General features: G+C 39.3%; 1 protein-coding gene across 2 annotated transcripts; it reads left to right on the plus strand.

Moving 5' to 3' along the window:
• Positions 1–2,782: 2,782 nt before the first annotated feature.
• IVNS1ABP (influenza virus NS1A binding protein) lies at positions 2,783–25,293 on the plus strand. Of its 2 annotated transcripts, none has more exons than XM_065409998.1 (15): positions 2,783–3,034; positions 11,614–11,863; positions 13,501–13,627; positions 13,965–14,134; positions 14,217–14,292; positions 15,204–15,377; positions 16,132–16,257; positions 17,683–17,823; positions 20,735–20,864; positions 21,378–21,602; positions 21,805–21,926; positions 22,798–22,924; positions 23,008–23,139; positions 23,321–23,494; positions 23,890–25,293. In XM_065409998.1, the coding sequence occupies exons 3-15, from the start codon at positions 13,517–13,519 to the stop codon at positions 24,141–24,143; spliced, it is 1,962 nt and encodes a 653-aa protein (XP_065266070.1). In that variant the 5' UTR covers positions 2,783–3,034; positions 11,614–11,863; positions 13,501–13,516; the 3' UTR covers positions 24,144–25,293. The 2 variants fall into 2 exon arrangements, with proteins under 2 accessions (XP_065266070.1, XP_065266071.1); XM_065409999.1 differs by having other exon boundaries at positions 17,683–17,790.
• Positions 25,294–25,659: the final 366 nt, after the last annotated feature.

A 25,659-nucleotide genomic window follows, 5' to 3' on the forward strand; every position in this document is an offset into this window, starting at 1 on the left:
GTAGTGTTGCACCTAGGAGCCCCAGTCCTGGACGAGGACCCCATTGTACAAACAAGGAACAAAAAGATGGTACGTCAGGAGCAGGAGTGCCGGAACAGTGGGAGCCAAGGGGCCATGGCTCCTCCACCAGCCGTAGGGCGAGTGATGGGGGGGGGGAGGGAATGGAGAGAAGCGAGCATGGGGCAGGATCTTGGGGGGGAAGAGGTGGCACAGGAGTGGGGCCTCAGGGGAAGTGGTAGTGTGAGGGCTTGGGGAGAAGGGACGGTGTGGAGGCGGGGCCTCAGAGGAAGAAGTGGCGTGAGGGCAGGGCCTCGGGGAAGGGACGGGGGAAAAGGGCCACGGTTCGGGCACTGATGGCCCCCCACTTTTAGGGACCTTCTGCTGCTCCTACTCAGGAGTCCCTCAGAATCAGCAGTGGCATTTTAAAAATATCTTATTTCTACTCAGAATTGGGATTTATGCAGAGGGATGGGGAAGTTTCTTATTCAGAGTGATAAGCGGTCTTTACTAGATCAGTTCATAGATTTTACGGTCAAAGAGGGGACCATCATGACTATAGTCTGACCTTCTGCACAATGCAGGCCATAGATTTGTGCAGGTAAATCCTGCATCAAGCCCAATATTTTTTGGCTGAACTGAAGCATATCTTTTAGAAAGACATCCAATCTTGATTTAAAGACTTGAGTGATACATGGGAACCAACATTTAGGGGAAAACTTAGCTAGCATTTTACTGGTTTTGAAAAAAATAATAAACTATTAAAGTAATTTGGGTTTGTGGTTCAGGGATTGATCAAGAACAAATAATGGCAAAGCTGAGGGGCAGTTCTTTATTAAAAAAAAAAAAAAATATCCTAAGGGCCTAAGAAGACATGCCTATCATCATCCTGACATCTTTGCTTTATGTTGTATCTCTTTATCCCTCCCTTCAGTCTTTTTAGATACATGTTCTGGGATGGGATTGTCTTCCTCTGTGTTTGGATAGTACCTACCATATTTTGAGCACTGCTGCAATCAAAATAAAATAACAGATGGGACCCCTAACAAGGCGAGCTAATTTTTAGAGTTTGCATGTTTGACAATGTCTTTTTAAGTTCAAATATCAAACTTTATGTCCTGATTCTGAAAAATGTTCCATGTGGGGTGACCCTTACTCCCACATGAAGCCCCACTGAATTTAAATATGCAGATTGTGAAACAGTATCTAATAATGCACAGCTTCCTGAACACTTTGTGTCAGAAGCATAACTGTGTCATGCATCATTAAGCGGACAGTCTGGATTATATATTTGAGGAATCTAAAAAGATGATGTTGTAAAATATGTTTGTCATTATATTTTTATACATAGCTCAAGACCAATTCTCAGAAATTTTTCTGATATATATATATATATATATATATATATATATATATATATATATATATATATATTTCCCTTTTCCTGGTCAACCTCTAAGCATAAGTTGCAGAATTAGGGAGCCAATTGTACAGACTGCACAGCATTGTAGGATTTTCTGTGTAAATACAAGTTATTAAAATCTGCCCTGATACTGCAATCAGATCTGTGCAGATAAACCCCTTGTGTCTCTGTCCACAGAACCCCACTGAAGCTAATAGGGTTGTGTTTGCATCCATCTGGACAGAACTGATTGCAGGATCTAGGCCTTGGACAGTAAACTCTTCAGAATTGGGACACTGCTTTATTTTTTTATTAGGAAAAAATTGCCATACACCTTTATAGTAATATATAGAAATACTTAATGTTTTAGTATAATTATTATCATTTTCACTCTAGATACCTCTTTTCCCTTCAACACACTATTGTTATAAGTGCCAGTTGTCCACCTGGCTACCATCCTCCCCCTCAGAGGATCAGTATGCAGGTATTTAGTTGGTGAATTGCTCTGATAATCCTCAGGCTCATAGATGTGAGATATTTTCCCCAATCCCAGCTAGGGTGACCAGATGTCCCAATTTTATAGCGACAGTCCTGATTTTTGGGTCTTTTTCTTATATAGGCTCCTATTACCCCCCAACCCGTCCCGATTTTTCACACTTGCTGTCTGGTCACCCTAATCCCAGCTCTAGTACTGACTTGCTGGTTTGCTTTCCAGGACGTAAGGGCTGAACCCCAATAAGAAAGGCCCCATATTCAGCAGAGAGGTGACATAGGGTGTATACTCTACTGGTGTATCAACATGAAAAGCGGTGGGCGGGGGAGGGGGAATCATGACGTCTCCCTACTAATAAGCCTCAACGTTTAGCTAGCACTCTGCCAGGGGCGCTGCTGGAATAATTTGTACAGTGGGGGTGCTCAGAGTCTTTGAAACAAACTGTAAACCCTGTATATGATGGAAACCACTTCAGCATAGGTTCCAGCACCTCCGGGGCATAGTTGTGGTGGCTCCAGGCCCAGTGCAACTGTAATGTACCCAGGGGGCTTCTTTTTGCAATGGAGCGGGAAGGTTATTGCCATTACCTTTGTGATGTTTGCTAACGCTTATACTTGTGGCTCTGTAGTTCTAATGCACGGTGTCCCGCTGCAGCAGGAACGGCGGCAGCGCAACAAGTAAGGGTAGGTCACATGCAGCCCACAGCAGGAGGAAACCAGTTCTGGGCGGCGACAGTAGCAGCGAGCGGCAGCGCCCCTTCGCCTCAGCTCAATCACCTTCCACTGCCCTACTTTGCAACACGAGGAAGGGGGAGAACTTAACGCTGAGCTGTCAGACGGGACTCGTTTCTCGGCGGAGTGATTCCAACCCTTACTCGGGTTCCGGAGGCGGAGTGTGTCTGTGAGCGCGGACGGGGCCAGTCGCAGTGTCTGGAGCTGGCTGGTGACGGCCGTTTAGCGCCTTCCCTGCCTGTGCGCGCGCTCACTGCGGTCTGAGTCGCCTCCCGTCCCGATCTCTCTCGCCGCAGCGGACATCCCCGCCGCCGCCACCGCACTGGGCTGGGTCTGCGCCTCCGAACCGACTTCGTCCACAGCCTGGAAACTCTCAATATGAACGGTGTCGTCTGCGCTGAGAGACACCAGGTACCGGGCTCCAGGGCGAGGGAGGAGGGCCGGGGGCTATGGGGCTGGGCTGGTGGTATCTTTCTCAAGCCCCGTAAGGCTGTGTGTGTCTGACGGCCGAGCTGCCCGCCCGCGGCGCCATGTTGGAAGCACCGCGTGTCGTAGCGCGGGCTGCACAGTCCCGCCCCGGCTGGCGCCCATCTTCACCTGTAATGTGGCGCGCGCGCGCGCGAATGGCAGATCCCGCCGCCTACAGCGGGGGCCTAGCGTGCGAGCCTCGTCCGCCGCCCTCCCGCCTTGTGGAGTCACTGCCGCTCCCCGGGAGACGGGCACGTAGTTCTGGCGTGGTAGCGGGTCAGTTTCTGGGGTAGGATAGGCACCAGCGGGGAGGAAAGGAGGATAGTGACTATGAGGTTGGGCGACGCCTTCCTCACCATCCTCCGACCCTTTCCCCAGTTCTCACTGACAAAGAAGACAATGCGGCTAAAGCCACACTAGCTGTGGGGGATGCAATGAACGTCGTGTCGCAACCCCCTCTGCTGTGTGACAGAGGGACGTGGATAGTCTCCGTTTCCTTTACTCCCTCCCTTGGCGTTTCTTTTGTTCCCGTCTCCACGTTGCCGGCTCCTTTTGCCAAGCCCATGGGAGTGAGTGGGCATTTCAGCCAATCCAGAGCTGGATAAATAATGCATGTTAAACAAGGAGACCGGGCTACAGTTCTTTTGTGGGATGGAGGAGGGGGCTGGTGATTTAGATGCCGTGGGCTATCTTCTGGTTTCAGATCAAAAGACTCACACATCTAAAATTCAACTGTTTAAAATGTGATGCCTTCTTGCAACTCTTTCATCCCTTTGTCCCCTTTCTGCAGGGCTTGCTGGGAGAAGTAGAAAGTTTTCTTTGAGTACCATCAGTTCTCTAGAATCTTAGGTTTTGCATTTGAAAAAACAACTTAAGATTGCAATGATACTATTAAAAATCTGAACAGCGCTGTCTTCATGAAACCTTGTCTAAACTAGGTTTTAATTTAATGTGTCTGAAATTTCCCAGAGTTCAGTTCTACTGGTGGTAGCAATGGTTAGAGGTCTAATGTGAACCAGTGTGTCAACTGGTGGGTAATGACTTACTGGAGGGTGGCATGTCCAGAGAGGCTCACGAGACACTGAAGATCTAATTACAGTGTAAAGCTTGCTCCCCTACTCCCTGCACATACTTGCCCTTCACGGTCAAGTATTTTGTCAACCTCCCCAAACACACATACCCAAATTAATTATATAGGCTTGATATTTTGACGTGTTTATAGTAAAAATGGGAGAGGGGTTTGAATATTTTATTACTTCCTATAAGGGGTTGCCAAGCTGGTGTAGACTGAGGATACATTGCTGTATCTTAACCTCCATGTCCTCCCTATGTGCTCTGAGAAGTGGTAGATGACACAGATAAAACAGTGGCCAGTCTGCATTCTTGCTTTCTGCAGTTGCTACCATCAGCAGAGCTACCTCATTAGTAGGAATAGAATGAAACTTTAGAAAAAAACAAGCATATTCACCTATTGTCTGCAAAGTTCCAGTGTCTCAGTTGCCTCTCATAATTTTCCCAAGGTGCAGTAAAGTGAAAACTGATCAGTTTTGTCAATTTCACATAGCATCAATACAAACTTAAAAGAAACAGGTCAATTGTAATTTGATGCAGAGTGGTAGCAGAGGCAAGCACTGGAGTTATTCACTAGGATGGAGGACCCAGAATGGAGGCTGTGCAATGGTAGATTTGTGGAGACATATCATCACCTCCATAATTGCAGTAGCCAGGAGGCTTGTGGATGGGGGAGATAGTGTGGTGTGAGAAAACAGTTCTTTCCAGCAGCCACCAGTGGGGGTGGGCTTCAGATGTCAGACACCTGCTAGCTGGGAGCTACAAAAGATGAAGCCACCAGACACACAGTACTGTGTTGATTATATTAGCTGTCATAAGTTTAGATATTAAAGCACAATATGCATCCGCCATAGAAGATTATTGCATTGGCGAGCCGCTGCAAGCAAGACAAATTTGACTGCTTCTTTCCCCAACAGTTTGAGGAGGGGTGTGTGGCTTGGCTTTTTATCTGGCCAGTCCTCAGCTTATTAGTGTTCTGGGAAATTTTATATATGAAAAAAGGGAGTGAGTATGAATTGAGGGAGCAGGTGTATGGTAAGTCAAGGGAGAGTGATTATTGGAATAAATACATTTTAAAAAGCCAGGATTCTGAGAGTTTTTTTGTGAGAGAAGTAGGAGAGGCAGAAAATATAGAAGAGGTGTAGATGACATGGTATCTAATGCGTACTCCTAAGGGCATTCTGTGCCAAAAAACTAAAAATTCTGCACACCGTATTTTAAAATTCTGCAGATTTTATTTGTCAAATAAATGTGGAGGCTCCAGCATGGCATTGGAGAGCACAGGTCACTGGCTGCACGGAGGTGGGAGATCACTGTGCAGCTCTTCTTTCCCCCCCTCCCCTCCCAAATCCTTCCCAGGGGCACAGACTCAGTGATGAGGCTGCACCCAACCCTGACACAGTGCAAGGACCGGGCCTGCCCCAGAAACACTCCAGGACCCTGCCCCTTCGTGCCAGGTGCACCGGGTATTGGCAGGCAGGCTCAGCAAGGCAAGATCCAAGTGTGGAGGGGCTTAGTGTGGGGGGATCCTGGTGTGAGTTGAAAGGGTTCTTTGTGGGGCAATCCGGGTGTGGGGAGGATCTGGATGCACAGGGGCTTGTTGCAGGATTGGGTGCAACGGTAATAAGACTCTAATGCAGGGGGGTCCAGGTGAATGTAGTTGGGGCTCAGCGGAGGGTGTGTGGGGAGGATAGAGCTTGGAGGAGTGGGACTCAATGGAGTGGGGATCCTGGTTGGGGATTGGTAGGATGGGGATCTGGATGCAGGTAGCTCATTGGGGTGCTCCAGGTGCAGGGGGAGTGGGTTTTGTCAGGGGGTTCTGAGTGTGTGGGGGGGGTGAGGCTCAGCGGGAGGGTCTGGGTATGAGGGGGTCTGGATACGTGCTGGGGAAGAGAAAGTCCCGTCCTCCCCAGCCCAGCCAGGACTAGCAGCTGAGCCTGGCGCAAGATAGGAGCCACCATCCAGGTCTTCCCCAGTCCCGCCCCCTGTCCCACAGTGATTTACCTTTCTGCCGGCTGCCCTGGGCACCCGAAACATACTGCTGGGGAGAGTTGTATGACCGCTCTTGTAGCTTCCCTTTGCTTCCCCATTAGAAAGTCATTTTTCTGCGGGGAAGCAAAGAAACCTGTGGGGGACATAAATTCTGCACATGCGCAATGGCGCAGAATTCCCCCAGGAGTAAATGTGGAGGGAGAAAAGAGGAAGCATGCTGAAAGCAAGTGCATCAAGAAGGAGGACATGACCTAATCTGGGAAAGAAGAAAAACTGGAATAATTTTAGGAAAGAAAAGGTGAAACAAAATTAAAAACATATTAAATAGAAGTTTGAGACATATTTTCAGCTAACTAATATGTTATAGTAAACATGTTCAACTCTTACTCTAAATTGCAAGGATTATGGAGGTTGGGGGGGAAGCAGCAACATAAGGTGTTCTGTTTTGTTTTTTAATGCTTGTATGTCTGGCAAGCTCTTCAAGCTTGCATTCATAAATACTGGAGGGAACCTTGTACAGTCTCAGTAGGAAATGCTAGGTAGCGTATTTCCTTTACAGAATGAATTGTATGTGATGATTTTTATCTTGTTAAAAATTCTCTCCCTACAAACCGCTATGTTCATAGTGAAGCCTTTTTTTTTAGTCATGGGGTAGGGGAAATTGTTTTAAAAAACAAATCACTGACCCATTGTTCATTTGGTACAACAACTAAAGATAATGTGGTTATGTCACCTCATTGATACATTTTGTTGAAGACATTGTAGTCCTTAATGACCATTCCAAGATCTCTCTCTTTAGTAGGTTGCTCTGCATACATAGGACTATACTCTCTGGTATAGACTGTGTTGATATATCTTAAATATATTTAGTCCCATTTTTAAAATATCTTTACCTTAAATACAAATCCAGACATACAAAGGTGGCATTTATTGATCATTATAAAAAATAAAAAAAAAGCGTGAGAGTTCAGGATATCTCAAGAAGGAAATCTATTCATGAAGACTTCAGGTTGTATATTCTAGTTTCTAAATAATAAATGGACTACAAGTAGACATAAGTGTGACCTAAATTTCTTGCAAAGTAGAACATGAAAAGCAAGAAAGCCTGCTGCAACTAAAAAGGTTTACTGGGCTAATTAAGTTCCTTTTTATTTGATCATAAAATCAAATGTTTTGATACAGGATTTTATCAAATTTTAAGATTTAAAGTCTTAATCCTACAAACATAAGTATGTGGCCTGGCACAAAAAACAATGTTATTTTGCTTTCTCCACAATATTAAGGGAATGTAGTGTTTAGGGAAAGATCTGATTGACAATAGTGAAGATTGGAAGAGTTTATTCCAGAAATAAAATTTAAAAAAAAACCCAGACAGGCAAAAGCAGTCTAGGTTTATTCATATTACCCTATTGGTGTATCTCATTGCTTTTCTACAGGACAAACTAAGTAATGTCTCTTCACCCATTCAGTCTGTGGCACCTCTACAACTAATGTCATTTATGATGGTGATTTATATGTAGTGAACTCTTTTTCAGTAAAAACTGCATTAAGACTCAAATTTATTTCATGTAAGCCACCAGTTACTATAGAATTGGGCAAGATTTGAACCACAGACCTAGAAGCATAACACTATATTTTATTACTAAAGTAGATTACTAATCTATTAAGACATCTAGTTCTCCAAATTCCTTTCTATGCCCAACAAATGTAATTATTTAAACTGTTTTAAGAAAAGTATCAAAATCTCAGTATAATTTTTTTAAAGCAGTCGAGTGTTTCTTTAAGTTGTCTGATTTTAAATATTAAATTAAAATGAACTTTTTTGGTTGTGGAAATTCAAAAATCTACCTTTCTAAATGATGCAATGTATGTGAGAATGTTGCCTTGCAAATTTAGACATTTTCTCTTGTATCTGTTAAATTTCAGTTTCATTGTTAAAGGATTCTAAATAAAGAGTTCAGTTTTTTATTTAACTATATAGTTTAAAGGGATATTTTGTAGTTGATTCTTCAGCATTTTTGTCATTGTCAGAAAGTGGCATTTTGTTTAGTTTGTAATGGAACATGTTTTGGACACATAAATGCATCTTTCCAGGTAAAGGGGTTTTCGATTATTTGGTTTCATCTCACTTATTACTTTGAAGCTTCTTTACAGCCTGTATAGAAAAAAATGCAATATTTCCAGAGCTTTTTCATATCTGATAATTCATTTATGGTTGCCTTTTTATCCTTTCTCGCAAAATTTTTATTTTTCAGTAATATTTTCTCCTATTAAATATGAGAGTTGAGTGAGGAACTAATGGGGAATATGTAATGTATTGTTCTGGCAAGCCCTTTGTATCTTTCTGTTTAAACAAAAGTAAAGATTTAATTAATGTTGGGAGATAATAGTTCAAATAAGCAGTGATAATTTTGTATGTTTTGCATAAAAGTGGTTCTGCTAAATACAGGCAAATTGATTTATTTGTATGTAGGTCTGAATACACAATTTATCTTGCATTAACCAAACTAATGTATATACTCGATCATAAGCCGGTTCGTTTATAAGCCCACCCTCCCCATCCCCCCAAGATGGATAAGTAAAAATGGAAATTTTTTATGACCCGCTCATAAGCTGACCCTATAATTCAGGGGTCAGCAAACTTTGGCTCCCGGGCCATCAGGATAAGCCGCTGGTGGGCCGAGATGGTTTGTTTACCTCGAGCGTCCGCAGGCACGGAGGTAAACCTAAGTAAACAAAGTGTCCCGGCGCACCAGCTGCTTGCCCTGATGGGTCAGGACAGCAACTGGTGGGGAAAAAATTTTGGGGGGGGGGGGAGAAGCTGGGGCTCAGGGGATGACCCACCACATGACCCCACCCCTAGCCCGGGACCCCCACACTCTCTCCATTCCATCCCATCCCTTCCCACCTTATCTGGGGAGGGCCAGGGGAGGATGTCTCTGGCCTGGCTGGAGCTGCTCCGGCAGACCGGGCAGACCGGACGCAGCCTGCTCTGGCGGGCCAGACCTGGTGGCGGATGCAGCTGCTTCAGAGGCTGGGGGGAGAGCAGTGTGGTCAGAAGCAGAGAGAGACTGGTCCCGCCTCTTCCCTTCTGGCTCTGCTGGCTGTGCTGCCTCTCCTTGCTCCCTCTGTTGGGGGGAGGGGCTGTGTCCCACCTCTTCCTCTTTATACCCGTTCATATGCGGACCCCCTTCTCTGGTGCTTCCCTTTTTTACTAAAAAAAAATTGGCTTATGAACGAGTATATACAGTACTTCAGGCAAGGATTCTTCCTCAGTCTTCCTATAGATGTAGCAGATAATTAAGCCCTGTATACCGGTGCATGTTCAGGAAATTATCAAATAGTATAGATACCAAGTAGTTCTTATAGTAAAAATATTGATATTACACCACTGTCTTTCAGCTTGGTATCCACGTGGGCACAGATGCATGCATGGATCTAGTTGTAGGGTTAGAGCTTCAATTGTAAATACTTCAGGTTAGCCACCATGTCTTAATATATATAGCTATTAATATAAAATTTACAGATAGACTAGTAGTTGATAACTAAGTACTTATAATATTTTAAACCAATTCTGACAATTGGAAATGCCCCGTGGTTAATACAAGCAAATACCTGGAAATAGACTTCAGAAAATACTATTAGACATACATATACAGAATGTCCAGAATCGAAGTTGTTATAGAAATTGCTTTCAATTCCTTTGTGTGTTAGGTTTCATGCTAGATTCTTTTGGATGCATTTGCTCAACTGGCTTTTGGAGATCATAAGAATACCAGGAAAATTTTAACAATTGGAATACAGTAAAATTCTTTTGAGATAGCAGAATACAGCAAAAAAATCTGATCAGAGGAATAGACTAGAATAAGAACCAAATGAACACGGACTTGCAAGAGTAGGTGTGTGGAGGGGAATCTCTGAGGTTAGTAATTCATCTTTTAGGTCATCAAGGATGATGCAGATGTGTAGTCATTAGATTGTTTTTGAAAAAAGTCTCCATATTTTTGAATAAAGAGTTGTTCAAAAGGAGTTGAATCTCTGGAACACTGAGGGATTGTGTTAGACTTCTTGTTTTTTGTTTCAAAGAGAAACAACATAGTTTTTGTTTGGAAATTGTAAATAGTATTTGTGCTGGCAAGGGGAGAAAGTGGGGATTTAAAGATTTCCAGATAAGAGAAGTCTTTTGATGGTGCATAAATCTCTGTTCTTTCACTAAAACATCATAGCCAGATGATGCATTTGTGAACATACAACGAAATGAAGGTGTTTACTTATATCACTAGGGTCATAGGAACAATTAAAGTTGCTTATATGGCTTCTTGGGAATTTTGGCTAGCTCAGCTCTTATTTTCATGCATTTGGAGGAAGCCATTTTTTGGGAGGCATAAACAGCCAAAAGGAGGCTCAGCATATGTTGAATGAAATCTGTGATTTCATTTGAAAATCGTAACACAGTATACTGATATTGAGGTCCTTGTTTAATTTGTGGTCCCCAAATACCTCTCTAGTAGACATTTTTGGTGCTTTATAACGCATATATATCTTATTACTTCTTCCATTCACACACCCATATATGCTTTAGGAGTTAAACATAGTTGAATGTTCATTCTTTCCTGGCTTACTATTGGCTGCTCTTTGCAGCACAGTATTTTCAGGAATAGAAAAAATTGCCATGGTAAAACCAGTTTTTCTAGGTAACTGCTACAGAACATTGCAGGTGCTGTGGGAAAATCAGTATATTGCTCTTGATTTGAATTGATTGAAACTATAGTAAAGAACAGAATTATGATGACACGTAGATGATCGCAATAGGTTGGGAAAGAGTCAACATGGCTTTTGTAAAGGGAAATAATGCCTCATCTATCAATCTTTGAGGGTGTCAACAAGCATGTGGACAAGGGTGATCCATCCAGTTGATACAGTAATCATGGAGTAAGAATGCCTTTCACAAGGTCCCGCACCAAAGGCTCTTAAGCAAAGTAAGCAGTAACCAGGGTATTAGAGACATGAGTCTCGAAAACTTGTCTCTCTCTCCAACAGAAGTTGGTCCAATAGAAGATATTACCTCATCCATCTTGTGGCACATAATTGTTACTCTCTGTGGGCTGTAATGCTTTGGTCTAATTTTGGTTGTTGGGATTAGTGTGTGGGTGCTCGGTGTGGCGGCCTGTGACATCCAGGAGGTCAGATGAGATGCTCTAGTGTGGTCCCTTTTGACCTTAAGCTCTATGACCATTACTTTTTTTGCCAGCTGAGAATGTATTGAGGTCGCCATTAAAGAATGTGTGTGAGTACTTAGAACAAAATTTGTGAGTATAGATTATAGAGAAAAGTTAACTGTACAGTTAAACATTCTAGCCCTGGATTTGAAAGGGATATTAATTGCTAAATCTGAAACATAAAATACTGAAATAATGCTGTTTTATATTTAATTACTAACTTTTGTTTGCTTGTTGCAGATTATGATGCATGATTATCACAGAAGAAATTCATGTCTATAGCTCTTAAGGACTTGATTACATCATTTTCAAGCCTGCTAGTTTTGGAATCATCATTGCAGCTCACAGGACACGACCCGTCTGCCTGCACTTCAGCAAATTGTCTTCATATAAGAAGATATTGAAAGTGACGTGCTCTGATTTAACACACTATTACCATTGGATTATTTAAGGTTTCCCAGTTATAAATTTACAGCAATATATTTAGCAGGTGAGATAATGCTATTAATTAAATGTGTATAAGATCAAACATATAATTGTAGTTAGCAAATTTTTGTTCTGTTACTGTAATAGGCAGACATAACATAGTATTTGACTATAAATGAAAGTGTATGCAAAGGAAGAAGCTTGTAATTAAGTGAAACTTATCATTTAGTATGTTTATTTGTGGTAATTTACTCTAGTAAACTACTGAGGTAATTGGATTTACATCAGTGATTTACAGGGTATTTTTAATATGGCTTATCTTTCTTAATACTAATCTTTGCTCTAGTTTCCCAGTCTGACCGTAAAATATTTAAAAAAATCTTATGCTAATTACATTTCTTTAATTGTAAACTAAACTAAAAATTTAAATTGTTGTGAAATAATAAATTAGAAATAGCATAGCTCATGTTCTTTTCCAAAAAGTTGTTTGGGTAACTTTATAGTGTGGGATTTTCAAACAGGTGTCTAACACCTTCAGTTGGCACTTCTGAAGTTACATTCTCATTTTCCTTGTCAATCCTACAGGCCTCTTTAAATTTGAAATCTTGTCAAACTCATCAAATAAGTTGTCGCTTCAAGTACTATTCTGCCTTTGAGTTTCCCTGTCATTTTTTGGCATTCTTGCAATCACACTTTCCTATTTCTAAAAATGGTTCTCATTTACCTATAGCTATGTGAATGCCCCAGACAAACAGAAGTGACTGATTTGACTGAGCCCAGGGAACCAGTGAAACTGACTACATATAAATTGCTGTCAAATACACAAAGTAAACTTTGAAAAAATAATTGTTTTTTACTCTGTTATAATAATCTTAGGGTTTCTCTACATGATGCTGCAGTGCAAACTAGAGAAGTTTGAACTGTAGAGCACTATTAACTGCTTGTATAGACCCTGCTGCCTCAAACTAAAAGGTACCTGCTGTGCGTTAGTATGACTAGATTAATACACACTATGCACCTTTTAGTTTGTGTCAGAAGAGTCTACACAGGGCAGTTAGACCTACAATTAATTCACTCCCCTCTAGTTTGCACTGTGGTGCTACATAGATCAGACCATAGGTATTATTTATAAATAGGTAAAACTGCAGGTAGAAAAGACTTTTAACTTGGTAGTGATCCTTTAAATGTATGTTTGCTAATTGTTCAGAGTGTTTCATTCTGCTAATGTTATTACATAAAGCTAAACTGTTTTTTAAGATATTTTTGTACAGTTGAAAAATGTGTATAAACTAGGTCTTAAGAGTCATTTAAAGAGAAGGTTGAAATCCTGGCACTTTTCAACTATTAATTTGCTTTCTTTGACCTCTGAAATGGTTATATTGTGCAGACCTAATGAACCATACATGGCATGGAGTCCATAGAACCAGTAGAAATTAGTTCAGATGAACATACAGTGCAAATCTTAGAATCATAGAAATTAGAGATGGAAAAGATCTGTTATCACCTAGTGCATCCCACTGCCAGTGCATTTTGTCCAGTCTAGTTTTAAATATGTCACTGCTCTTTATTTTATCGACATCGCACAAAGTATCTATATATTTGGAAAGAGGGAGCTGGTAATAAGGAAATAGTAGTTTATACACTTCAGTGCTGTGTATGTAAACTTTACAAATTGAAAGACACTTACCTTTTTTTTGACAGCCAAACCTACAGCAAAATGATTCCTAATGGATATTTGATGTTTGAAGATGAAAACTTCATAGAGTCATCTGTTGCCAAGTTAAATGCCTTGCGTAAAAGTGGTCAGTTCTGTGATGTTCGGCTTCAGGTAAGTTATAATGTGTCATCTGGGTGCAACATTTAAACAGTGTTCTTTGTTGTCTGTATACATTGATTCGGTGAATCTTAAAGATTTTATAATCTGATTTTCCAAAGGATATAAATTCAGAAAAATATAGTTAAAAACCATATATTGATAGCTGAAAATGTAGCAGTTTAATTCATCTGGTGGAAATTGAAAAAAATTATATTAATAAAGTAATTTCTCTAATATACATTGAGTTTTGATCTGTTATGTTTTGAACAAGACTGCATAATACTTTGCATTTTTGTAATGTACATTCTTAATTTTTTACTGTCCTCATGTATATGTTTTTAAAATAAAGGTATGTGGACATGAGACGTTGGCACATAGAGCAGTCCTAGCTTGCTGCAGTCCCTACCTGTTTGAAATCTTCAACAGTGATAGTGATTCTCATGGAGTTTCTCATGTTAAATTTGATGATCTCAATCCACAAGCTGTTGAAGTCTTATTAAATTATGCCTACACTGCTCAGTGAGTATTACTTCCTGATAAGCAATAAGAGATAAATATTAATATTACTTGTTTTAGAATAACACCTAAATTTCTTTAATAGGTTGAAAGCTGATAAAGAGCTAGTAAAAGATGTATACTCTGCAGCAAAGAAGCTGAAGATGGAGAGAGTCAAGCAGGTATAATTTGCAGCTACTACAGCAGTCCCATTATTAACCTTTGAGGGGCAGAGAAAACGTATATTTAGTGTGAACCGGACACTCAAGTGAGATTACACTGTAGAAAAGTGATTAAAAATGACTACTTGTCGCTCAAGAGAGCTATTCTTTGTGTACTCAAAATCACATGTACTGATTTTTAGTGACAGAAAGGTACTTACCACTTCCACACCTGTTAGCACTGTAGAGCCAAGATAATAGAGAAGGATTCTGTACTTGTGTTTTATCACTAGAACTGTTGACTTAATTCCAGTCAGTTACACCCGTGCAAGCCCGCTGAAGACACTGGGCTCGCAGAGAAGGCATAATTTGACCTGAAGAACTGTAATTGATATAGGAATGTGAATAATCCACATTGACTCGCAAATCCCTGGTTGCTATCAGTCTGTTTGTAAACAACACATTCAACAGGGGAGACAGGCTATACATTCATTTAAGAATAAACAATATGTACCTTGATAGGTGCTTAGATAATATGATGTGGAGGCCAGAAGTCCTTAGGTAGATTTTATTTAACAAAACCACTAGAGAATGAAATGTTGCCTTCCTGAAAGAGTTGACCAGAAAATCTGTATCATAACTATACTGTTCTCCCTTTCTGTGGTATCTTTCATATTAAGGTACTAGCCATTACCGTTCTAACGTTATCACTACAATAGTGCATACAGTGATCACACTTAAGGTGATTCTACTAGTTTCAGAGAGATTTTCTGCACCCACAGTATAGAGTACCAGTAGAGCAAGTAAAATCTTTCAAACTGGTAGAAAAGTAAGAGTGTTTGCCATATGTTGGAAAAGAAATGTATGTATAAAAGTGTAATATGCTATTAGTAAATTTGGAATATTACTCTTTTTTTTTTTTTTTTTTAAAGGTTTGTGGTGATTATTTGCTCTCTAAGATGGACGTTCAGAGCTGCATCTCTTATCGGAACTTCGCAAGTTGTATGGGAGACTCACGTTTGTTGAACAAGATTGATGGTTACATTCAGGAACATTTGTTGCAGATTTCAGAACAAGAGGAATTTCTCAAGCTTCCACGGTTAAAGGTTAGCAGCAATTTAAAGCTGTTTCTTTAATCTTGTAACGAAATAAACCTAGGTAATTTAGGTACAAGAGAGAGAACATAAGAATGGCCATACTGGGTCAGACCAAAAGTCCATCTAGCCCAGTATCCTGTCTTCTGACAGTGGCCAATGCCAGGTGCCCCAGAGGGAATGAACAGAACAGGTGATCATTGAGTGATCCATTCCCTGTCGCTCATGCCCAGCTTCTGGGAAACAGGTTTAGGGACACCATCCATGCACATCTTGGCTAATAGCCATAGTAAGGTAAACAGTAAAAATCACTGGTTTCTTTTTCAATGGTGGAAAAATTTCACACACGCTGAGTTTGCAGAGTAGTTTTCAAATTGTTTAACACAGTATGCTAGCATTTTATATAACTTTTTTTCTGTTAGAAGTCTACATTAGATTATATTCATTGGTACCATGAAACTTGGCTGTGCATGATACATGCTGTCTTCCATCCTGAGACGACTTTAGATATTAAGTCAAAATTGAAGGATGCAAAATCATCATTTCTGTTGCCAGGGTGTAGGAAAACAGCCAGGGGCTGATCTTCATTGGTGTAATAGTAGAGTAGTATACTCATTCATTTTCAGTATGCAGAGCTAGAAAATTCTGTCCTGTTTTAATTTCTTTAGGAATAATTAACTTCAGTAAAATACTGACATGCTGTAAATGTATAACTTTTATGCAGTAGTGTAAGCTGGATGCTAACTACTCTTATTTTTAACTCAAGCTTGAAGTAATGCTTGAAGACAACGTTGGCTTGCCTAGCAATGGCAAATTATACACAAAGGTAATCAACTGGGTGCAGCGCAGCATCTGGGAAAATGGAGACAGTCTGGAAGATCTAATGGAAGAGGTTAGTCTTTAAGAAAATGGGATTAAATAGTTTTTAAAAAAAATTAAACTTCTGTGATATGAAGGATGATCCCTTTTTTTCTTTTATTTTTAACCATGACCCTGAAGAATTTAAATTTTACTATAGGTACCCATAAGCTGAGAAACGGGGGGGGTGTCCAGGTGAGCTGAATGAACTGTTCAGTCTGGTCTTTTGCTTTCCTTTTTTGTTTTTGTTTTCTCACTGTGTGCTGTTTAACAACTTCAAAGTGCATTTAACTTTGCTTTGGAAATGGGGAGGTGGCACTGAAACTTGCTGTAGATTCTTAAATGTTTTCTTCCACAGGTTTTTGCTTGTTAACGAGAAATAGGTAAAAGCTTCTAATGGTTGTTCCTCCCCATTGATTTATCTCCCCATAGGTTTATTAACAAAACTAGGATACCAAGGCTGAAGAACCAAGAAGAAACCTCAAGTGTATTGACACGTAATGAAGCAGCAGTCCTGCCCCAGTTCTCCTAAGAAAATCCGCTGTGGGCAGAGAACGATGATGATGATTTAATGGTGTTTACTTACTCCTTTACAGGATATCTTATTTTTAATGTTTTGTGTGTTGTTTAATGGCTTTACTCATGAATACAACTACTACACTTAGACTGTGGGCAATTTTTTAAATATCTACATTTGATGGAAATCATAGTGGAATTCTAAATTTTTAACTTGCTTGGAAAATGGAGTTCACAAAACCTGTTGCTCATCATAAAATCTTCCCAGTTTGTTATTACAGGCAACGTAGATAATCAGAACACTTTTGTATAGGCAAAAGTACATGTTTATACTGTCAAATATATTCTCACATGTATGTTTCAAATTAAAATGCTCTGATTTTCCCAGTTGCAACTCAGATGCACTTGATTAATGCATTGCATTTGGTAACAAGTCATGGGCAACATTTCCTCCATAACTTACATTTTTGCTCCCCTCTTTCAATTCCTTTCCTTTTTAGAATCCAATCTTTGGCTTCACCCCTCTGCCCCCTCCTTTTTTTTTTTTTTTTTTTGCCCACAGAAAGCATTGTATTTGCAATTCAGAAAACTTGTTTGCAGGGAATAATGAGTGCTTGCATGAGATTGTGGATTGTATAATTTGTTCTGCAAGATAATGTACATTGTACTTGTGATATATATTAGTTACTATACTGGGAAATAATAGAAGTCCTTGAAAAATGAAGATTTCTTTCAAGTTGAGAAATCAAGGATCCTTCAGCTGATATTTGAAGACTTACACCATGACGTCTGCTTCCTTTTAATTTTGCCATGACTAGATTGAGATGAGATGACATGACAAGAGCTATGCTGGAGAGGACCTTCTGGAGTTTGTGTAAATCTGCCTGTAGTTAAGTAGCTATGGAGACAGCAGCCACATGGGTATTCTGTTCCTGTTTTGCAGGTTCAAACGTTGTACTACTCAGCTGATCACAAGCTGCTTGATGGAAATCTACTAGATGGACAGGCTGAGGTGTATGGCAGTGATGATGAACACATTCAGTTTGTGCAGGTACAAATTGCACATGGTCTGAGGTTACATCAGGTAAAAATTTGGTTAGAGCAATTTATAGCACACCTAAAATCTTGTGTACTATAGTAAAGGGAAGAAGCGGTATCTTAATGATTAATGCAGATGGGAAAACATTTTGCAGAAACAGCTTCTGTGTTGGTATTGGCGATTCACTTGCTTCATCTTGTTATTAACAGTACTAATTTGAGTGCTAAATGTGAGTTTTTTAAAAACAAAACCCAGGTTATCAAAGAACTGAAAAGATACAGAAGAGGGTGGCTAGTACAAGGGTGTCTATAATAGAAATATTAGAAAAATCAAATTTAATATAAATAGTTTGAGAAGGGTGTGGGAGTGTCTAGTTTACACAGTTCATATGGATTAGAAAATGTGGATGACATGACTGAAAAAGTAATTGGCATAAAAACAAGAGGGTGCAGACTGAATGTAAGAAGAGCCAGGCATTAAAGGAATTATAGAGAAATTTCTCTGCAAAATCTAACAATGTGTAGCATGGACTTGCAAAGGAGGCAATAAATTATTTTGATTGTAGGGCCAGATGGGTTGGCGGGGGGATCCTGATGTAATATATATTCAACTTTTATCTGGTTTTAAATTTGGGCATAAGTCACAAGTTAAATTGAATTTGGTGATTTAATTCTAGTTCTTTCTTGTTCACGTCCTTGAAAAAATAGACAACTTTGCACAATTATTAGTTTGAGCAAGAAGCAGAAGTATGGAATAGTTAGAGGTTAAAAGTCAGAGCAGAGATACATTGGCAAAGTTGTGCAGGAAAGTGTTCATTTGTCTTCAGCTATTGCGGTCAGTCCTTGATTTTATAAATGCCAAGTTCATGAATCTTCTCACTTCTATCTTCTCACCCTCCAAACTTTTTAACTAGTTCAAGAAAGGAACTTAAAAAGAAATGGATGGGTTGATGGACCCAAATGAGAGTTACTGTGTCTAAATTTGAATTGCTATTGAGTTTAAATGCAGTTTTACTTTGATTTCTGAAGTCATAGCAATGAGAATTGCAGACAGAAGCAATCTGGTTTCGGTAGAGGTTTTTTTTTTTTTTTTTAGTAAACTTTAAAAATACCTTTATAGTTGCATAGAGCATGGATTTTAAAAATGAAAATAAATCTGTAAAGAGAATAGTTGAGTAAATAAACCCTGTTTGCCTCAGTGGTATTTAATGAGTCCATTGGATTAATTTTGTTCCGACTCAGTAGATCAAATATTTATTGGCAGTTCTCATACTTGGAAGCCAAGGACCAAAGTAAACTTCACTCAGATTTTTTTTCTTCATATTTGCAGAAACTAGAGCAAAAATGTTTAAATTGTATACATCAATAATATTTTTTTTAGATACACTATCTTGGAGGATTTAATTCAATCTTTAAAAATTCTCAAATAATTTAAGGAACATCCATGTATACAAAAAGCTATAAAAATGCTTGGGTGGGATTTAATACTTAAAACTGAAATAGTTTCACCATGGTGAGGGTGGGGGGAAAGAAGACACAAAAGTTTTAGTTGAGATACAAAAATAAACACATTAGTCTCCTCAGAAACATATAACTTGTTGGGTAGTTGGTCTGTTAAGACGTAAAATAATTTTGGCAGACGACAGAGCCTTGCTATGTGATATATATGGTTCAGTGCAGAGTATGGGAAATTCTTGGTGGAAAAACTGATGGATAAGCTTAGATTGGGAGTTAGTATTTTACAAATCTGGCTACCTTTTCTGTAATATGAAAAACGATACAGTTCAAGGGTCCACACAGGTGTTGTAAATTTCAGCTGCAGGGTTTTAGAACATTGTTATACTGAATTAATAGAATTGATAAATGTTGGACTTTTGCTCTTGACCTGGCTTTTACTCCAAACATTGTCAATGATGTGATCTGAAATAAGTTTTTTTCCCCCTTGTATCTGTTAAGTCTGCACAATAAATAGTTTATAAAGTGAAATACTGAATAAACTATACTAGGGATGAGACTCAGGAAAATAACCCTTCCATGCAAAGTATTAGCATAAGAAAAGTAAGATCAGAGAAATAACTAAACAGGATCACAAAGACAACTTGAAGCCAAATCACCAAGACTTGTTTTAGATGAGAACACAAGAATGGCCATATTGGGTCAGACCAATGGTCCACCAGGTCCAGTATCCTGTCTTCCAACAGTGGCCAATGCCAGATGCTTCAGAGGGAATGAACAGAACAAGCCAGTTATTGAGCAATCCATCCCTGTCGTCCATTCCCAGCATCTAGCAGTCAATGGTTTATGGCCATCCAGAGCATGGGATTGTGTCCCTGACCATCTTGGCTAATAACCATTGATGAACCTGTCCTCCATTAGCTTATCTAATTCTTTTTTGAACCTCATTATAGTTTTGGCTATCACAGCCTCCCCAGGCAATGAGTTCCACAGGTTGACTGTGTTGCGTGAAAGGGCCTCTAATCTGAGGAATAGGAATCTATTAAAAAACAATCAGAAATGGGCATTGTGGGCTTAGCCCAAATTCCGAGAGAGTTTGAAAATGCATACTTCCATTTTATTAAGTCTGGCAAAGAATGGGTTTTTGTTTTTTGTTTTTTTAATAAATCTGGAAGATACAGGAAGTCTGAAAACCCTTTGTCCAGTGGAAGTGCATGCTTGACTTCTAAAAAGGAGTTCAGAGCCGTATGATTTCTAAGGCTGAGTCTATGATAGAGGCTCAGGTAGTGGTATGAGATGAAATAAGTACCACTTAAATCGACTTAGGTGTTTTAATTATGTAAGCAATTCTATTTAAAATTTAGGTGTGCTATAAATGATGCTTTGCAGAGGTCGAAAAGATCAAGCATTTTCCTCAATTGTGTGGATTAGTTGAGAGAAGTAAAGGTAGATCAAGGTGTGGTCTCTGGCTAGGGTTCTGTAGCTGCCTTTTGATTTTGCAGAAAAAGCAACCACGTGAGAACGATCACAAGCAGATAAGTAGCAGTTCCTCTGGAAGCCTTTCTTCTCCAAATGCTACTGTACAGAGTCCTAAACATGAATGGAAAATCGTTGCTTCTGAAAAGACTTCAAGTAAGTGTCTAGGCTTCTTTTGTTTAGGGTTTTCCCTGTTGCTCGTAATCATAGCATCTGAGCACCTCACATACATTAATGAATTTCCTTCAATACCCCTATGGGATAGAGAACCAGGTAAAGTGAATTGCCCACGGTTACTCAGGCCTGTAGCACAGTTGAGATCAAAACCCAGATATTTTGAGGCCGAGGATGGAAAATTTTGGTGAATTGTGAGGAAGGTGGACAAGTGCATTATTTGAGTGAACCATGGAAGATATTTTGTGCATGGGGGGGGACTTCCTCCTAAAAGGTTTTCAGATTGATTTATGGGTTGTTTTTTATGTAGAATCTTAATTGAGTCATCCAATATAGTGTTTCTGTATAACTGGAGTGAAGTTTGGAGTCTGTAAATCTCAACAGTATTAGTATTAAGGAATCTCCAGACCTGTAAGGGTTAAGTATAGGCTTAAACTTGGAAGCCACTAGTTAGTATTTTAAATATAGAAAAGTTTTTTTTAAATTGTTTTTCAGGTAATACCTACCTGTGTCTTGCTGTTTTGGATGGTGTGTTCTGTGTGATTTTTCTTCATGGACGTAACAGCCCTCAGAGCTCTCCAACTAGTACTCCACGACTCCTGAAGAGCAGGAGTTTTGAGATTCAACCAGATGACCTTATAGAAAAGCCCCTGTCTCCAATGCAGTATGCTCGATCTGGGTTGGGAACAGCAGAACTTAATGGCAAGCTAATAGCTGCAGGTAAAAATACCAATAAAATAATTAAAGCAAAAACTTGTTTGGATTGAACCATGTCTAATATACAGTACCTTCCATAAGTAAGTGATCTGAACAAGGTTCATAGATTCTATGCTAACTTTAATGAAGCTAGTAAACAATGTTTTAGACTTATTTTGATTCCTAATAAACTCCTTGCATGTGATTTCTTTTGGCTTACTGTTAGGTGGCTATAACAGAGAGGAATGTCTGCGCACAGTAGAGAGCTATGATCCACGAAAGGACCGTTGGACTTTCATTGCACCTATGAGAACACCAAGAGCCAGATTCCAGATGGCAGTTCTAATGGTATGTGCTGTGTAAAGAGCAGATTAAAAAAGCACTTTCTTGTGATGTATAAATGCCTTAGTAGATTATTTCGATTGTGTGAGAGAAAGTTAGGATGGGACAAACAGATTTAGATCTAAAATATGCACAAATCCACTCTAAGGTATTCAGAATTTCTAGGATAGTGTTTCAAAAAGAAATATTGCAGCTACACAGAGGCTATTATGATTTCATGCCCCATCTGCCAAGTGGGACAGTTAGTGTCTCAGTATTCACAAGCAGCCAATTCTATAGGTTTGCCAGGAGGGATTTTATTTGATTGTATGGGAATTAGTGAAGAAAGCACAGTATTGTCTAACACTTTCTCAGTTTGACTAATAATTAAATAGAGGGGACTTAATCTGTGTCCATTCAAACATGCTGTGCTGAAAAGAGCTGACCATAGAGACTTCTGGAAACAGTTCTGTCAAGCATTCACATTTTTCTTCATTTGCAGTGTCCTCCTTGGTGGCTCCAGCCTTTGAGGAGGTTGTTCAGCAGTGATAAAGATATCCTTCAATTACAGATGCAGAGATCCCTGACAATATAGAAAGACCATTTTTCTTAAAATATAACTTAAGTTTCAGTAATAAATGCTGATACATCAGTGTTTGATATTTGGTTACATCTCTGGGATTGTATCTTGAAAAAATTGGATTTTTCAGTCCTTAAAAGAAACATACAGGGTCACAGTAAACTACATGATATTTAACTAATAACTTAATTGTTCTTGTATATCGGGATTTTCCCTTGAAAGCAGTTGAGTAATTGTAATTAATACCAGTGAACTGCTCTGGAACAGAATTAATTTCAATTCACATATGAAACAGTGGTTGTTTTTTCTTCCACTTAGGGACAGCTGTATGTTGTAGGGGGGTCAAATGGTCACTCCGATGACTTGAGTTGTGGGGAAATGTATGATCCAGAAATAGATGACTGGACTCCTGTTCCAGAACTGAGAACCAGTCGTTGCAATGCAGGTAATGGCTGTTTTGTGACTGTGGCTGTTTAGTTCCTTACACATTTATTAGATGATAAATCACTTTTATTTATATACAAACAGGAGTATGTGCTTTGAATGGTAAGCTGTACGTTGTTGGTGGCTCAGATCCTTATGGCCGGAAGGGACTGAAAAATTGTGATGTGTTTGATCCTGTAACAAAATCTTGGACAAGCTGTGCTCCACTTAACATTCGTAAGTTTGTTGCGCTGTTTTTAAAGCAGATTTTTAATGTTGCTGCCTATGTGCATATTTTATTTCTAATAAAAAAGGCAGCTGCCATGCACCAGCAAGTCTGTATTGCTAAAATCTTAAGGAGTGACAGGTTTGGTTTTTTTGGCGGGTCTCAATATAACTAATGGCTTCTGATTTGTAGGTAGACATCAGTCTGCAGTGTGTGAGCTAAGTGGATATTTGTATATAATTGGAGGAGCAGAATCCTGGAATTGTCTGAACAGTGTAGAACGTTACAATTCAGAGAATGACACCTGGACTCTAATTGCACCTATGAATGTGGCTAGGCGTGGAGCTGGAGTGGCTGTTCATGATGGTAAGTTTCTAGTCTTTCAGCCAGTTAAGCAAAGGATTGGCAGAGAAAAAAAAAATTCCAGATACTTCCTGGGCTTGACTTTCATAAAGGACTTCAGACAATGGAAGTTTTATCTAGTGAAATATCATACATTATCTAGATAAACAGCATTCGAACACTAATTGGAAATTGTTATGGAAGTAATTCTGAAATAAGTACAGAAAACAGTTTTGGTAACCAAGAGAGCACAAGTAGTTTGATGGTATTGGGAATACACAAATCCCTTTTCCTAGATTTCAACCTCCCTTCATGTTGAGTTAGTTTAATAATTTCTTCACAAATGTGCACAAGTAGTTCATGAAGTAGAGGCTTATGGAATGTAAGCAGTTAAACTTTTATCATTTCCTTTTAAATAGGAAAACTCTTTGTTGGTGGAGGCTTTGATGGTTCTCGTGCTGTCAGTTGTGTGGAGATGTACGACCCTGCTAAAAATGAATGGAAGATGATGGGAAACATGACTACTCCAAGAAGCAATGCTGGTATTGCAGCTGTGGCAAACACCATTTATGCAGTTGGAGGATTTGATGGCAATGAATTCCTGAATACAGTTGAAATCTACAACCCAGAGTCAAATGAATGGAGCCCATATACAAAAACTTACAAATTTTAACCACTTTAAGTGCCCCAGGCAAACTAACAGGCTTAGTGATGTAATTGTGTTTTAGTAGAGGTATGTGTGAGGGTTGGGTGGGTATAGAAGTTGCCAAAAGCAACACAAAGCTTTTGCATATTGCATACTATTAATGTGCTGTATATACTTTTTTTTTTTTTTGGAAAGATGAAGGGTGTTTTGTGTATTTTTGGATTTTGTTACTTAGATTTTGGAAATTGATAATATTGCAAGAGAAACTAAGAACTGATTGGGCATATCATTTCAAGAGCTTCCCCCCAATGTTTGTTTTGCCAATTTGCACATTTTTTCCCCCCTTAGAATGTGTGTTTGGGGCAGGAAGAATAGGGTTTTTGGTTATAGGCAGTTGGTTTTTCAGGCTCCCCTCCCTCTCCGGCGCCCCAGTAACTGGAACAGTCTGTAACAAGAAGCCTTATTTAACACATACAATGCTTTTTTTTTTATTAAAGTTGACATGCCTGCCAATACTTAACCTTTTATGATTGCCTTTTTATAACTTTTTATATACTCAGCAGAATATTACCTGTTGAAGTGAAAGTGGCAGATAGTAGTTATTGAGGCAGAGACAGTCTTGGTGTTCATAGAGATGGAGTGGGATATTTAATTTACCACTGTACATGAGCGTCTAAGCTTTTTGCCTCTGCTACACTATTGTACTTTAGTATGCAACACTGATCATTAAATTTGAATGGAGTTTCTGAACATAACTGATTTTTTTTTATTTAAAATCATTTTAGCTCCAAATATTTTGACACCTGTCGAAGGTGCTTTCTGTACAGCAGTTTTGTTACCAAGGTTGAGCTAATATTTGTAAAACCTGAAGTGTTCATGTTTTTAGAATATTACCAATGGGTGATGAAAACATTTCTTAAAATGGTATTTATTTTTCTAATAGTGCAAGCTGACAAATGTGCTAGAATATGACTTGTACTTAATTTGTTCCATAAGTGCTTGGTATTATGTTTTGATTCATTTTCTCTATTCATATGTAAAAATGTTGGCTGGGATGACTTGGTGTCTAATGTGTAGTGCTGCACATCTAACTTTCTTGGTGCCAAACTTAGCACTTAATGCTTGCTGCTGATGCAAACACATTAAAAGGTACCTTACAGGAAATCCTTGCACCACAGGATTACTATCAAAGTTGTAGTTATGGCTTTGTTCACAGGTCACTAAGACGCTCTTTATTTAAAAGATAAATGATCCTGCAACACAAATGGAAGTGAATCTGCCCACTAAAAGCAAAATTTTAGGATTTATTAGAGCAGTGATACTCAGACCTCAGCAGCCAAATTAGTAATCAACAGTACCCAAAAGAGCCATAGTAATGAGTTCATTGTTTCATTTACTATTTTTCTCACAGCAAAGTGACTGACCAGGTTTTCTACAATTGGTTAATACTGAATTTAATGTGGCTCATTTAGCACTATTCTAAAGCATAGCACTTTCAAATCTAAGTAAAATGTAGTTAGAAAAACTTCAGTTAAAGTTCTGA

The sequence above is a fragment of the Emys orbicularis genome, chromosome 8 (assembly GCF_028017835.1).
Source record: "Emys orbicularis isolate rEmyOrb1 chromosome 8, rEmyOrb1.hap1, whole genome shotgun sequence".
NCBI classification, from domain to species: Eukaryota; Metazoa; Chordata; order Testudines; family Emydidae; genus Emys; species Emys orbicularis.

Bases quoted from the DNA above. Each gene is read 5' to 3' on its own strand.
- IVNS1ABP (XM_065409998.1), top strand. From the start codon at position 13,517: ATGATTCCTAATGGATATTTGATGTTTGAAGATGAAAACTTCATAGAG. The intron at 14,293-15,203 runs GTATAATTTGCA...TTTTTTTTAAAG, and splicing joins AGATGGAGAGAGTCAAGCAG to GTTTGTGGTGATTATTTGCT. The intron at 15,378-16,131 runs GTTAGCAGCAAT...TTTTAACTCAAG, and splicing joins TCAAGCTTCCACGGTTAAAG to CTTGAAGTAATGCTTGAAGA.